General features: G+C 42.0%; 1 protein-coding gene across 7 annotated transcripts in view; it reads right to left on the bottom strand.

Moving 5' to 3' along the window:
- LOC139561653 (dedicator of cytokinesis protein 11-like) overlaps positions 1-14,477 on the bottom strand; it is a 120,286-nt gene that overhangs the window by 8,664 nt on the left and 97,145 nt on the right. For 6 of the 7 annotated variants that reach the window (XM_071378898.1, XM_071378902.1, XM_071378901.1 and 3 more), the window contains 5 exons: positions 13,821-13,927; positions 10,157-10,279; positions 7,273-7,386; positions 1,901-2,047; positions 1,044-1,254 (listed from right to left, as the gene is read on the bottom strand). In XM_071378898.1, the coding sequence (XP_071234999.1) occupies positions 1,044-1,254; positions 1,901-2,047; positions 7,273-7,386; positions 10,157-10,279; positions 13,821-13,927 (702 nt within the window). Of the gene's footprint in view, positions 1-1,043; positions 1,255-1,900; positions 2,048-7,272; positions 7,387-10,156; positions 10,280-13,820; positions 13,928-14,477 lie in introns of those variants that run through there. The other variant, XR_011672178.1, reaches the window with a different exon arrangement.

A 14,477-nucleotide genomic window follows, 5' to 3' on the forward strand; every position in this document is an offset into this window, starting at 1 on the left:
ACACAGACACAGACCTAGACAATGACCCAACAAAAACATGATGCCTATGGCTGCCTAAAATATGGCTCCCAATCAGAGACAAATGAACGACATCTGTCTCTGATTGAGAACCACTCAGGCAACCATAGACATACCTAGAAACATTCACTCAACCATAGACATACCTAGAAACATTCACACAACACAAACCCATACACTAAACCCAACACCCCCTTTTCGATATAACCACCCGAAACGAGACAAAACACAAACATTCCCCATGTCACACCCTGACCTAACTAAAATAATAAAGAAAACAAAGATAACTAAGGCCAGGGTGTGACAGTATATATGGAGACTGTTTATTGCCAAAAATAAGGGGCTAAATACATGAATCTGTTGTTCCATTGTTACGTTGGTCTAACGGGATCGGGAGACAGGCGCAGGAATGCGTAATAGGGTTTTTTATTTACCCAAATTACAGCGTGCCATGTAAAAACAAACACGTATACAAAACACAGGGTTGAAACCCAAACAAAAGAGTGAGGAGTACCTTGAATAAATACACCGGGGCGAGACCAGTAATATACACTCACATAATGATTCCACAAAGGGCACATTTAAAGAATTACAATCAGTGGGAATGGGGACCAGGTGTGCGTAATGACACAGTTCCGGGGGGATCCGTGACACCCATGTAGTGAATCTGTTTTCAATGCGTTTGTATGGGCTAATAGTAGTAAGGCCAAATATACATTTTCACATGTTTTATATATTTTTGGGATACTTCAAGGAGTCAAAATGTAAAATCAATATAGCTAAATGATCTTTAGTATGACCTTAAAACAATTCCATATAGCTTAGTAGAAGACACCCCCCCACACATTTCTGGTTATATTATTTTTCTGCTGTGAGAAGTGGGGTCAAACTAAGATTACAACATAAAAGGTGCACAAAGAGGTTGTTAAGCTAACTAACTGGTGTAAAGTGTGTGAATGGTTGTAACAAAGTTGTAAAGCGAACTAGTGGTTTTAAAGAGGTTGTAATGAGGTCATGAAGCTTACTTGTGAGCACTGTCCTCCTCTTGCACTGCTCCTCCACACCGCCATGTGTCTTCCCCATCAGCGTGTACGGCGTCTCGAACATGAAGCGGTTGATGTTGTGGCACTTCTCGAAGTCTGTCTTCCTCTCCGGACAGTCCTTCTCGTCAAAGTAAGCCTTGACGAAGGTGACCTGGATGTAAGCAAACTTGATGTCCAGGTCTTTGGGGTTGACCTGTTGGAGACAGGAGGGGTGTTAGGTAGAACCTAGATAATGTATTACCTAGAAAAGGTAAATGATTTATGTCGTCTTTGAATCAGTGCTCTTGAATGCGAGACACGTTCCTGTAAAAAGGCCACATGTCTAGATGGGATACAGTGATACGTCAAAAGTAGATAACCCTAACCCATTTCCTAACCTTAACCTAATCTCCTAACCTCCTGCGTAAGTTCTTCTAAACCTGCTACAAAAAGTACATATTTACAAAAACTGTATCCCTTCTAGGCAAAATCCACATGAAAAATCCACAAGGCCAATAGTTTTTCCTGATCAGGTGGTCAGGAAGAGCTCCTGGCTTTTGGTATAGCATCCTTTATATCAGTGGGTGACGAAACCTTGTCCTGGAGTCCTTCAGTATGTATAGTACTACAGGAATTTCTAGATGGTTCATAGTTGGACCATCCTCTCTTCTCAGGAAACAAGAAAATAAGATGAAAATAAGTTTTTATTTCTGGCTGCAAATTAAATTCATTTGAAACTACTGGAAAGTTTCCAACTCCAATAAAGGAAGCAGCCTATTTCCTTATTTCTAGGAACTACTCAAAAGTAGTGCACTGCATAGGGAATATGATGCCATTTGGGACGCACCCATAGTGATTACCTTGCTGGAGTCCTGGATGATTTTGACGTTTTCAGCTCCAAATTTGTACCCGTAGAGCCATAGAAGGCGCTGAGAGATCTCCGACAGACCTGTGAGTTTGGGCTCCTTGTAAACATACTCCTTCCCATCCTCCTCCTCAAAGTAGCCCTGTCAACAAGACATATTAGCAATCTTAGAAAACTGAGAGTGTTCCAAATTCCAACTGGCCAATTGTGGTGCGGATGTTCATGCTGCAAAACAGGTGCAGACTCGGGAGGAAAATATTCAGTAATAAATCAATTAAACTCTCAAATGTGAAATAAAGTTCTGTGTCGGATATTTCAATATATTTATTGGGATTTTTGAATGTATACAAGCATAAAAAACATGACAATGAAACATGAATTAATAATATTCTAACAATCCATCTATATAAAACAAGGTTGTCCTTTTTGTGATACTGTAAAGTACTTGAGTTAGCCGCCTTAGGAAACTCTAAACATCTCAAAATATAAAATACTCTGCCTCCAGAAAGTATTCACACCCCTTGAACTTTTCCATATTTTGTTGTGTGACAAAGTGGGATTAAAATGGATTTAATTGTCATTTTTGTCAACGATCTACACAAAATACTCTAATGTCAAAGTGGAAGAAAAATTTGAACATTTGTAAAACACACTGAACAAAATTTCCAATGCAACATGTAAAGTGTTGCTCCCATGTTTCATGAGCTGAGAAGATCCCAGAAATGTTCCATACGCACAAAAACCTTATTTCTCTCAAATGTTTTGCACCATTTAAAAAAAATCCCTGTTAGTGAGCATTTCTGCTTTGCCAAGATAATCCATACACCTGACAGGTATGGCTTATTAAGAAGCTGATTAAACAGCATGATAATCACACAGGTGCACCTTGTGCTGGGGACAATAAAAAGGCACTCTAAACTGTGCAGTTTTGTCACACAACAGAATGCCACAGATGTCTCAAGTATTGAGGGAGCATGCAATTGTCACACTGACTGTAGGAATGTGCACCAGAGCTGTTGTCAGATAATTTTATGTTATTCTCTAAAACGACGGCGAAATTTTAGGAGTACGTCCAACCGGCCTCAAAACCACAGACCACGTGTATCCACGCCAGCCCAGGACCTCCATATCCGGCTTCTTCACCTGTGGGATCATCTGAGACCAGCCACCAGGATTGCTGATGAAATTCTGGGTTTACACAACCAAAGAATTTCTGCACAAACGGTCAGAAACCGACTCATGAAAGCTCATCGGCGTGCTCGTCCTCCCCCCAGGGTCTTGACCTGACTGCAGTTCTGCGTCGTAACCAACTTCAGGGGGCAAATGCTCACCTTCGATGGCCACTGGCACACTGGAGAAGTGTGCTCTTCACGGATGAATCCTGGTTTCAACTGTACCGGGCAGATGGCAGACAGCGTGTATGGCATCATGTGGGCGAGCGGTTTGCTGATGTCAACGTTGTGAACAGAGTGCCCCATGGTTGCGGTGGGGTTATGCTATGGGCAGGAATAAACTACGGACAACGAACACAATTGCATTTTATCGATGGCAATTTGAATGCAGAGAGATACCATGACGAGATCCTGAGGCCCATTGTTGTGCCATTCATCCGCCGCCATCACCTCATGTTTCAGCATGATAATTCACAGCAGCCCCATGTCACAAGGATCTGTAGACAATTCCTGGAAGCAGAAAATGGCCTGCATTCCATGGCCAGCATTCTAACCAGACATGTCACTCATTGAGCAAGGTTGGGATGCTCTGGATCGACATGTACGACAGCGTGTTCCAGTTCCCGACAATATCCAGCAACTTCGCACAGCCATTGAAAAGGAGTGGGACAACATTCAACAGGCCACAATCAACAGCCTGATCAACTCTATGCGAAGGAGATGTGTCGAGCTGCATGAGGCAAATGGTGGTCACACCAGATACTGACTGGTTTTCTGATCCATGCCCCTACTTTTTTTTAAAGGTATCTGTGCCCGACAGATGCATATCTGTATTCACAGTAAAATCTTAGAAATGATTGCATGTTGCGTTTTATATATTTGTTCGGTGTATCTTGACTAGATAAGTACAGTGGCAACCCGTCATTCAGTTTTGAGCCCCACCTGTTTTGCATGTTATTTTGGCATTAATACGTGTCACATATCAGTTTGCAAACAATGTAAAAATAAATCATTGCATTAATTAAGCCGCATACAAACATGGCCTTTTTTTGGGCTTTCTCGAGTAAGGCAGCTCCAAAATGCAGGTGTTTCAGCCTAGCTCAGAGAATGACAAGACTTTGATGAAAGTTTAATGACAAAATATGCAAAACAGGCATGGTGCTGAAAAGAAAGTCTGATGTTAGTTCAGCTTTATGTAGGCCCTAACAGATTGTGCGCACCGTTTGTCACTGTTATAGTGCAATTAATGTATTGATTAGTGTTGTGGCTTTGCTGGCATGCATCTAAAACATTACTTTTTTTGTCCCACCAAGATTTACATGTCAATACATGTTAGAATCACCTTTGGCAGCAATTTACAGCTGTGAGTCTTTCTGGGTAAGTCCCTAGGAGCTTTCCACACCTGGATTGTGCAACATTTGCCCGCTATTCTTTTCAAAATTCTTCAAGCTCTGCCAAATTGGTTGTTGATCATTACTAGTCAACCATTTTCAGGTCTTGCCATAGATTTTCATGCAGATGTAAATCAAAACTGTAGGTCGGCCACTCATGAACATTCACTGTCTTCTTGGTAAGCAACTCCAGTGTAGATTTGGCCTTTTAGGTTATTGGCCTGCTGAATGGTGAATTCATCTCCCAGTGTCTGGTGGAAGGCAGACAGAACCAGGTTTCCCTCTAGGATTTTGCCTTTGATTAGCTTAATTAAGTTTTTTTTATCCTGAAAAACTCCCCAATTCTTAATCATTACAAGCATACCCATAACATGCAGCCACCACTATGCTTGAAAATATGGAGAGTGGTACTCAGTGATGTGGTTAAATTGGATTTGACCCAAACATAACACTTTGTATTCAGGACAATGTTAATTGCTTTGCCACATTTTTTGCAGTGTTACTTTAGTGCCTTGTTGCAAACAGGATGCATGTTTTGTAATATTTGTATTCTGTACAGGCTTCCTTCTTTTCACTATGTCAATTAGGTTAGTATTGTGGAGTAACTACAATGTTGTTGATCCATCCTCAGTTTTCTCCTATCACAGCCATTAAAATCTGTAACAAGTCACCATTGGCCTCATGAAATCCCTGAGCAGTTTCCTTCCTCTCCGGCAACGGAGTTAAGAAGGACGCCTGTATCTTTTTAGTGACAGGGTGTATTGATACACCATCCAAAGTGTAATTAATAAGTTAACCATGCTCAACGGGATATTCAATGTTTTTTTACCCATTTACCGACCAGGGAAAATCTCCCTGGTCTCTGTCGTGGAATCTGTGTTTGAAATTCACTGCTCGACTGAGGAACCTTACAGATAATTGTCTGTGTGGGTTACAGTAATGAGGTAGTCATTCAAAAATCATGTTAAAACTATTATTACACACAGAGTGAGTCCATGCAACTTATTATCTGACTTGTTAAGCAAAGATTTACTCCTGAACCTACTTAGGCTTGCCTTAACAAAGGGGTTGAATACTTATTGACTCAATACATTTCAGATTTTCAATTTTAATGAATTTGTCAAATAAATTGAAAAAACACTACATAATTCCACTTTAACATAAATGGGGTATTGTGTGTGTAGGCCAGTGACAAAAAATCTAAATGTAATCTATTTTAAATTCAGGCTGTAACACAACAAAATGTGTAAAAAGTAAAGGGTTGTGAATACATTCTGAAGGCACAGTATCACACAGACTGAGATACAAACCATCCCTTATCTATCTGAAGAGAGACGTGAAACTTAACCTAAGCCTTAGTGTTGTAGCATTTTTAGTTCTCTCACAACTATCCTCCTCAGAGGTCACTAGTCTTTAAAGGATTGGTGTAATTTCACTTTAATCTAATATCTCTCTATCAGTTAGGAAAGTAACCAAGAAAGAACACCATATTTTAGGGATCCCAGATGGTCGATAGATAATGATATCAGACGTGGTTAAAGTAAGCTTACAAGATCCAACCACAAGTACCTCAATGATGCTACACTAGCTAGAGCACTGTTGTTATTTTTCTATAGTAATTAACAGAGAGAGACAAGTTTATTTTCTCCCCAAACAAATGGAAGAAGGGCTGGAAGATACTCTTCGGCAGTATTACTTATGGCTAGGATGTGGGGATTGAGCTCGGGCCGATTCCGGTGTGAGTTATCTGGCCCAAATGTATTACTTGGGGATCGGGCCGATTGGGCCTTCTCTATGGCAGATGATTACACAGATTATTTATTTTCCATATTTTTTCAATGTTTCTGTGATTAAAAAAAATACAATTAACATTTAAATGAAAATCTTTAAGAAATTTGCGTAGTATTTTAGTATTTTCATACTTTGTGCAAGCAGTTGATAAGCATTAAAAACTTTGTGGATGGAGCCTCCCCAATGGCACAGCGGTCTAAGACAATGCGTCGCAGTATGAACTGCGTTGCTACAGACGTGGTTCGAGACCCGTGCCGGCCGCAACCGGGAGACCAATGAGGTGACCCACAATTGGCCCAGCGTCATCCGAGTAAGGGGAGGGTTTGGCCGGTCGGGATGTCCTTGTCCCATAACGCTGTAGCGACTACTGTGGCAGGCCGGGCGCATGCACACTGACACGGTCACCAGGTGTATGGTGTTTCCTCTGACAAATGTTTTTTTTGTGGATGGGTAAAATTTGTATGTATAAAATAGTCATATTTAAAATGACTAAATCTGGTAATTTTGTAGACATTTATTTAAATTTGCATCGTGCCACTTCTGGGGGGATTCTGGTAAGATGCCAGCAAAGTCGTATGAATTCCGGTAGACAGAAACGGCCTGATGTACTTGGGCCGACTCTGGGCATTCATTAATTTTGATTCCGGGCCGATTCAATCAGTTCTGGCCCTCCGGAACTAGCTGGGTAAAATAAGGATGGCGTAAGTAATGGGCACTCCATCCTTGACAGAGAAGTACAATTGGTTGAGCCAGCATACTAAACAATGATTAGCTAACATACCAGCCTAGCGCTTCGAATGCATGCCCAATCCATTGTTTCCTTAGAAGTGGTATGCTAGTGGGGATATTGGAAAGGAGCCATTGACTACAGTTCCTCCCCAGTGTCTATCTGTCTGAGTCTGTGGGTGCAGCGCTTCACAGGTATGCTGTCTCAAAGGGCATAAAATCACATAAAAAAAGACTGGGAGGCAAATAGAAGGTGATCTTGTATCTTTTATTCCATATCCACCCACCTGTCCATAGAAGGCCACTCTGAAGTAGGTCCCCAGCAGTCTCCGGCCTGTATGCATCACCTCCAGGATCTTATTGTAAGCTCTGTGCAGCGTGTCATACAGACGGCTCAGTTTCTGAAAAAAACAACAACATACCACTGGGTATTTGATGTGTGTGTGTGTGTGTGTGTGTGTGTGTGTGTGTGTGTGTGTGTGTGTGTGTGTGTGTGTGTATTCACTTATGATTGTGCACGCTATTGTGTGTCTGACTCTCTGTGTGTGTGTGTGTGATATTTTTGAGAACGACTACACTGCAATGCATATGGGTTGTTATCAATAAAATGTCACAATATTGTACAGAGAGTTTGGTTTGGCTTCTGGGGGGCAAGGAGACCCCAGCTCTGCTAAAACTTCTGGGGGGCAAGGAGACCCCAGCTCTGCTAAAACTTCTGGGGGGCAAGGAGACCCCAGCTCTGCTAAAACTTCTGGGGGGCAAGGAGACCCCAGCTCTGCTAAAACTTCTGGGGGGCAAGGAGACCCCAGCTCTGCTAAAACTTCTGGGGGGCAAGGAGACCCCAGCTCTGCTAAAACGTCTGGGGGGCAAGGAGACCCCAGCTCTGCTAAAACTTCTGGGGGGCAAGGAGACCCCAGCTCTGCTAAAACTTCTGGGGGGCAAGGAGACCCCAGCTCTGCTAAAACTTCTGGGGGGCAAGGAGACCCCAGCTCTGCTAAAACTTCTGGGGGGCAAGGAGACCCCAGCTCTGCTAAAACTTCTGGGGGGCAAGGAGACCCCAGCTCTGCTAAAACTTCTGGGGGGCAAGGAGACCCCAGCTCTGCTAAAACTTCTGGGGGGCAAGGAGACCCCAGCTCTGCTAAAACTTCTGGGGGGCAAGGAGACCCCAGCTCTGCTAAAACTTCTGGGGGGCAAGGAGACCCCAGCTCTGCTAAAACTTCTGGGGGGCAAGGAGACCCCAGCTCTGCTAAAACTTCTGGGGGGCAAGGAGACCCCAGCTCTGCTAAAACTTCTGGGGGGCAAGGAGACCCCAGCTCTGCTAAAACTTCTGGGGGGCAAGGAGACCCCAGCTCTGCTAAAACTTCTGGGGGGCAAGGAGACCCCAGCTCTGCTAAAACCATTGACAAATACGTGCAGTCTTCAAGGGATTGTTAAATACATTTCAGAACTATTTGGTTTTAATGTCATCACCTCTTGAAGAGCATAGTCCGAATGACGCATTTCTGATTATTCCACATTTAGCTCTATCATCCGTTATACAGCATGTAACTGCATGCTTTCATGTTGAGTACACATCAATTGATCGTGTAATTTCACAAGTGAGGGTAGCCTATCCACTTAGCATGTAACTAGCTAGCTAGCTGAGCAAGCATGTCATTTAACTTGCTTCATCAGAGATTAGGCTTTTGGAAAGATCCTGACATTGGCAAGTCCTCGTACTTCTGTCATCACCACTATAGATGGCAAGCAACTCAAACAATATTTGGATATAACCATCTAGGTTATCCCCTGAAAGTTAGCTTGTTAATTGGCCATTATTGATGTGATCTGTTATTAGATAGCTAGCCAAATTGACATGGTCCATCAATCAATGTAGACTAGCTATCATGTCTGTCAACAGTAATCGGGACACTTAAAAACAATGTTAAAAAGGGGATAATGTTAGCCAACAAACATTATCAGTACATCGGCAAATGCGCCCTTCTGCTGCTTGACAGGCAGAGCCCACACTGGATGGGAAATTAACCTAAACCACTCATACTTCTCAGGTATAGTTAACTTTGATTTTACATACTCAAATATGCAATTAATGATGGCCAATCTTGTGAGATATTGTCAGGCAACCCTCACGTATCTGAAATTACAAGATCAAATTATGTTTACTGATCATGAAAAACATTCAGTTACTTGTTGTATAAGTCTAATGAAATAGCTAAATATGCACAATTGTTTTGCATGGAATAATCAGAAATGTGTAGTTCTGACTATGCTCTTCAAGAGGTGATGATATTACAACCAAATAGTTAACATTTATTTACCAATCCCTTGAAAACGGCACGCAGTTTTCAATGCTTTTAGTGGAGCTGAGGGTCTCCTTGTCCCCCAGCAGGAAAATGGAACGCTCTGCACCTTATCGTGATGTTTTATTGATAACAAACTATACTGTAAATCACACAACAAGTGGCCTATGTACCCCATATTAAAACAATACAATATGACAGCTTCTGGACGATGGGTGTGAGTGACTCCTCACAGAGAGAGAGAGAACTGAGAGAGGCTACAGGAACATGCCACTGCCAAAAGACAACACAGAGACTGTTGTCCAAATGGCACCCTATTCTCTATTTAATAGAGATAGGGAATAAGGTGACATTTGAGACTCAGCCAAAGGGCTTTTTAAAGCCAGAGCCAAAGCTTCCATTCAAGCTAAGAAGAGGAGAGAGTCTCAGCATGAGAAGATGGAGAGTGGGACATTCTTAGGGTAAACTTCTCATGGACAGTATTTATGTGTGAGACCTTATTCCATAAGCTGAGGAAGGACTGAATGAGCCTTGCTTATTTCTGCTTTATAAACACAGGGGACAGCGCAATGGATAGTGCAATACACGGACAAGCAGGACATAGTTAATATTGTCTCAGTTGTTGAATGACATTGTCTCAACCTTACAATCGAATACTCATTATGGGATTCACACAGTATATATTTTCCTACAGTCAATCCTAGAATGGTTTTGGGTATTTTAAAAACGAATACAGCCACATCTGTATGTGGGTTGTTGTTTGTAAACAAAGATGCTGTGTAAATATTGCTCACAAGGATTCAATTTACATTTCAGCCTTGTTTGTGTGTGTGTGTGTGTGTGTGTGTGCGTGCATGTGTTTGGCTCGTACCTCAAAGTCATGCCGTTTCTCGTAGACAGGGATGATGAGCTTGGCGATGTGTGTGATCAGTTCGTATCGCTCTGCCTTCCACAGCCCCTCCACACACAGCTCCAGGTGTTCCACTAGGACCTCCTGGAAAAGCCAGGACATGCAAGTGTGGGCCAGTAACAACAGTCAGCACAGTGTGAGAGAAATTACGTATTTACCTGATTTATTTGATATTAATGGTTAACAATTGATATTTAACTAATAGTAAGACATTTCTGTCCTGCTAGTGTCTGTGTTTTTATGGTCTCCACTGTAGTTCCCTGCATCTAATCTGGGCATATGGTCACCAGAGATGGCTTGAGCTGACAAATGAGTTAAAGACTACATTACATAGACAATAATGTGTTTTACTAGGGATAGCTTAGGAGTTTAGAACAATCCCTCATTGTCTCAAAATCATCCTTGCAACTGGGAAACTAAGCCAGGGTGGGGTTAAGACAACAACCCGTGCAGATAACAACAGGATGAACCCAGAGTGGCTTATGATGCTCCTTGGTCTGCATGGGAGGGGTTGAACCAACCATGGCTGAGCATTGTTAGTGTCAGCTAAAAATATACAGTTGAAGTCAGAAGTTTACATACACTTTAGCCAAATACATTTAAACTCAGTTTCACAATTCCTGACATTTGGTCCTATTAAAAATTACCTGTCTTAGGTCAGTTAGGATCACCACTTTATTATAAGAACGTGAAATGTCAGAATAATTGTCACGCCCTGGCCATAGAGAGGCTTTTACTCTCTATTTTGGTTAGGCCAGGGTGTGACTAGGGTGGGCATTCTAGTTTCTTTATTTCTATGTTTTTCTATTTCTTTGTGTTTGGCGGGGTGTTATTCTCAGAGGCAGCTGTCTATCATTGTCTCTGATTGGGAATCATACTTAGGCAGCCTTTTCCCACCTGTGTTTTGTGGGTAGTTGTTTTCTGTATAGTTTAGTTACAGAACTGTTCGTTTTTCTCTTTGTTATTTTTGTTCAAGTGTTCTGATTAAATAAAATATCATGAACACGTATCACGCTGCGCTTTGGTCCAGTCATTTCCAGGAAGAGGATCGTGACAATAATAGTAGAGAGAATGATTCATTTCAGCTTTTATTTCTTTCATCACATTCCCAGTGGGTCAGACGTTTACATACTCTCAATTAGTATTTGGTACCATTGCCTTTAAATTGTTTAACTTGGGTCAAACGTTTGGGGTAGCCTTCCGCAAGCTAAGTTGGGTGAATTTTGGCCCATTCCTCCTGACAGAGCTGGTGTAACTGAGTCAGGTTTGTAGGCCTCCTTGCTTACACAAGCTTCTTCAATTCTGCACACAAATTTTCTATAGAATTGAGGACAGGGCTTTGTGATTGCCACTCCAATACCTTGACTTTGTTGTCCTTAAGCCATTTTGCCACAACATTGTTAGTATGCTTGGGGTCATTGTCCATTTGGAAGACCCATTTGCGACTAAGCTTTAACTTCCTGACTGATGTCTTGAGATGTTGCCTCAATATATCCACATAATTGTCCTTACTCATGATGCCATCTATTTTGTGAAGTGCACCAGTCCCTCCTGCAGCAAAGCACCCCACAACATGATGCTGCCACCCCCGTGCTTCACGGTTGGGATGGTGTTCTTCAGCTTGCAAGCACTCCCCTTTCTCCCCCAAACATAACAATGGTCATTATGGCCAAACTGTTCTATTTTTGTTTCATCAGACCAGAGGACATTTCTCCAAAAAGAACAATCTTTGTCCCCATGTGCAGTTACAAATGGTAGTCTGGCTTTATGGCGGTTTTGGAGCAATGGCTTCTTCCTTGCTGAGCGGCCTTTCAGGTTACGTCGATATAGGACTCGTTTAACTGTGGATATAGACACTTTTGTACCTGTTTCCTCCAGCATCTTCACAAGGTCCTTTGCTGTTGTTCTGGGATTGATTTGAACTTTTCGCATCAAAGTACGTTTATCTCTAGGAGACAGAACGCGTCTTCTTCCTGAGCGGTATGACAGCTGCGTGGTCCCATGGTGTTTATACTTGCGTACTATTGTTTGTACAGATGAACGTGGTACCTTCAGGCGTTTGCTCCAAAGGATGAACCAGACTTGTGGAGGTCTACAATTGGCTGATTTCTTTTGACTTTCCCATGATTTTCACAGGCAAAGAGGCCCTGAGTTTGAAGGTAGGCCTTGAAATACATCCACCAGTACACCTCCAATTGACTCAAATTATATCAATTAGCCTATCAGAAGCTTCATCCATTACATCATTTTCTGGAATTTCCAAAACTATAATTTGCCAAAACTATAGTTTGTTAACAAGAAAGTTGTGGAGTGGTTGAAAAACAAGTTTTAATGACTCCAACCTAAGTGTATGTAAACTTCCGACTTCAACTCTATAGTACTGTTACGGATACAGGTATCCTGTGTGTGTATCCTGTGTGTGTATTTTCTTTCCTTCTGCCCTATTTACAGGTGCCGCCAATCTGTCACCAATCAGTCGCTAATCAGAAGACACCTGCTCCTTTTTCCTTACCCAATCACATCCCCTTTTCCTTGGCTTAAAAGTATCCCAATCAGTTCTCTCCCCAGATATCTCTTTTGTTTTTGCAACTACATGTCACTTTGTCCTTTATCCTGTGAGAATTGTTTTGTTATGTTGTTTGACTGTTGTTTGATGGTGGGAATAGGAGGTACCAAGACAAGTCGCCCATGGGCATACACTACCCGTAGGTAAATATTGTCTAAAGAACACTAGTTAGAACTGGTCGGACCACCCACTGTATTTTATTGGTTAGTGAGCTAGCTGTTGTTGAAGCAGGTAGTCTAGCTTAGGGGTGTTTTTGGATACTTATTATTTCTTTCCTTGGGTCCAGCTCAGCCCCTTTTCCCGCCCCCTTTACTGTGTGTTTACCAAATAAACCATGAGTGTTTGACGGTAGATTTAAGTGGTCTGTGGTTTTTGTTCTCACTGTTCCTTTTCACTATTATAATTTGCATGAGTTATGTTACGGGTCTCGTTTCCATCCCCCCTAGACTGCAGGGCCAAAGGGATTCGTAACAAGTACTCTGCATTTGTGTAAAGGTTAAGTTACTCGGTCCAACACAAGGGTGTGGGGTTGATCAGCTTCATTATTACAATACTTAATCGATATTGAATAGAGATGATTGTTTGAAGAAATGACAAAGTCTCTCTCACTTGATTAGAATATTCTACGACAGCAGGCCAACATTATCAGACGCACATAAAAATACAGAATTTGTTCAACATGCGCTTGAACACACACATGCACCCGCCCACAGGCTTGTCTTGTCCAACTGCTATTATTCTAACAACTTGGCCATAGGACTTGGCAAGATGGTACAAACAGATCTGGGACCAGTTCAGGAAAAACAGGTCAAGCTGTTATCAGTCACATCAAAGACTTATAAACATTGAGAGATGACTCCATGCAAAATTAACCACCAGAGCCTTCTATTGGCAGTTAATTAACTGTGGTTAATGAGGTATGATTTATAGAAGAAGAAAAATAGTGGTGTCTAATATTAAAAGCAAATATGACATGATGAAATCATTGTCATGATATCATCACAACTGCACACAAGCATGCATAAATGCACACACACACACACACACACAAACACACACCTCAGTGTAGTAGACATCCTGCATGCCTGTGTCCTCCTTCATGGCAGCCTCCTCTTCAATGTTCAGAGTGATCCTCTTGAATGCAGCCAGGCCACTGGGGAACATCTCTGAAAGAACAATAACAACAAAAGACAGAGGCAGTCTATGCTACTTCATTCTTTCACCCAATATTGGGTGAAGGAGAGTAGACAGCACTTCAGACAACATGAAACGAGGTCCAGCACATCTTGGATGATGCATTCTCAGACTTTGTAAAGCTGTTGCTGTTCCAAGTGGCGCTCTTTACTATTGTAAAACCAGTCAGTGGTTGCTGTCAGTGTTGTAGTACTCGAGTCCGGTCTCGAGACCACATATTGCGTGTCAGGGTCTTGTCTAGGTGTCGGATACATTTTTACTCGGTCTTGACTCGGTTTTGGACAACGAGGACTCGTAATTTCTTCCCGAGACCAGCGGAGTAAAAACCTCAGTTTAGTAAGGGGAGACTGGGGAATGTTGTAACATATTTGGTATTTTGGGGGGGTATTTGTGGGTTGCGGACATGTTTTTTGGAACTCAGTCGGGGTATTAACTTAATGTTGAGAGTTAGAATATAATATATGCTATTTAGCAGACACTTTTCTCCAAAGAGACCTATAGTCATGCGTGCATACATTTTAT

This window comes from Salvelinus alpinus, chromosome 31, assembly GCF_045679555.1.
Source record: "Salvelinus alpinus chromosome 31, SLU_Salpinus.1, whole genome shotgun sequence".
Taxonomy (NCBI): Eukaryota; Metazoa; Chordata; class Actinopteri; order Salmoniformes; family Salmonidae; genus Salvelinus; species Salvelinus alpinus.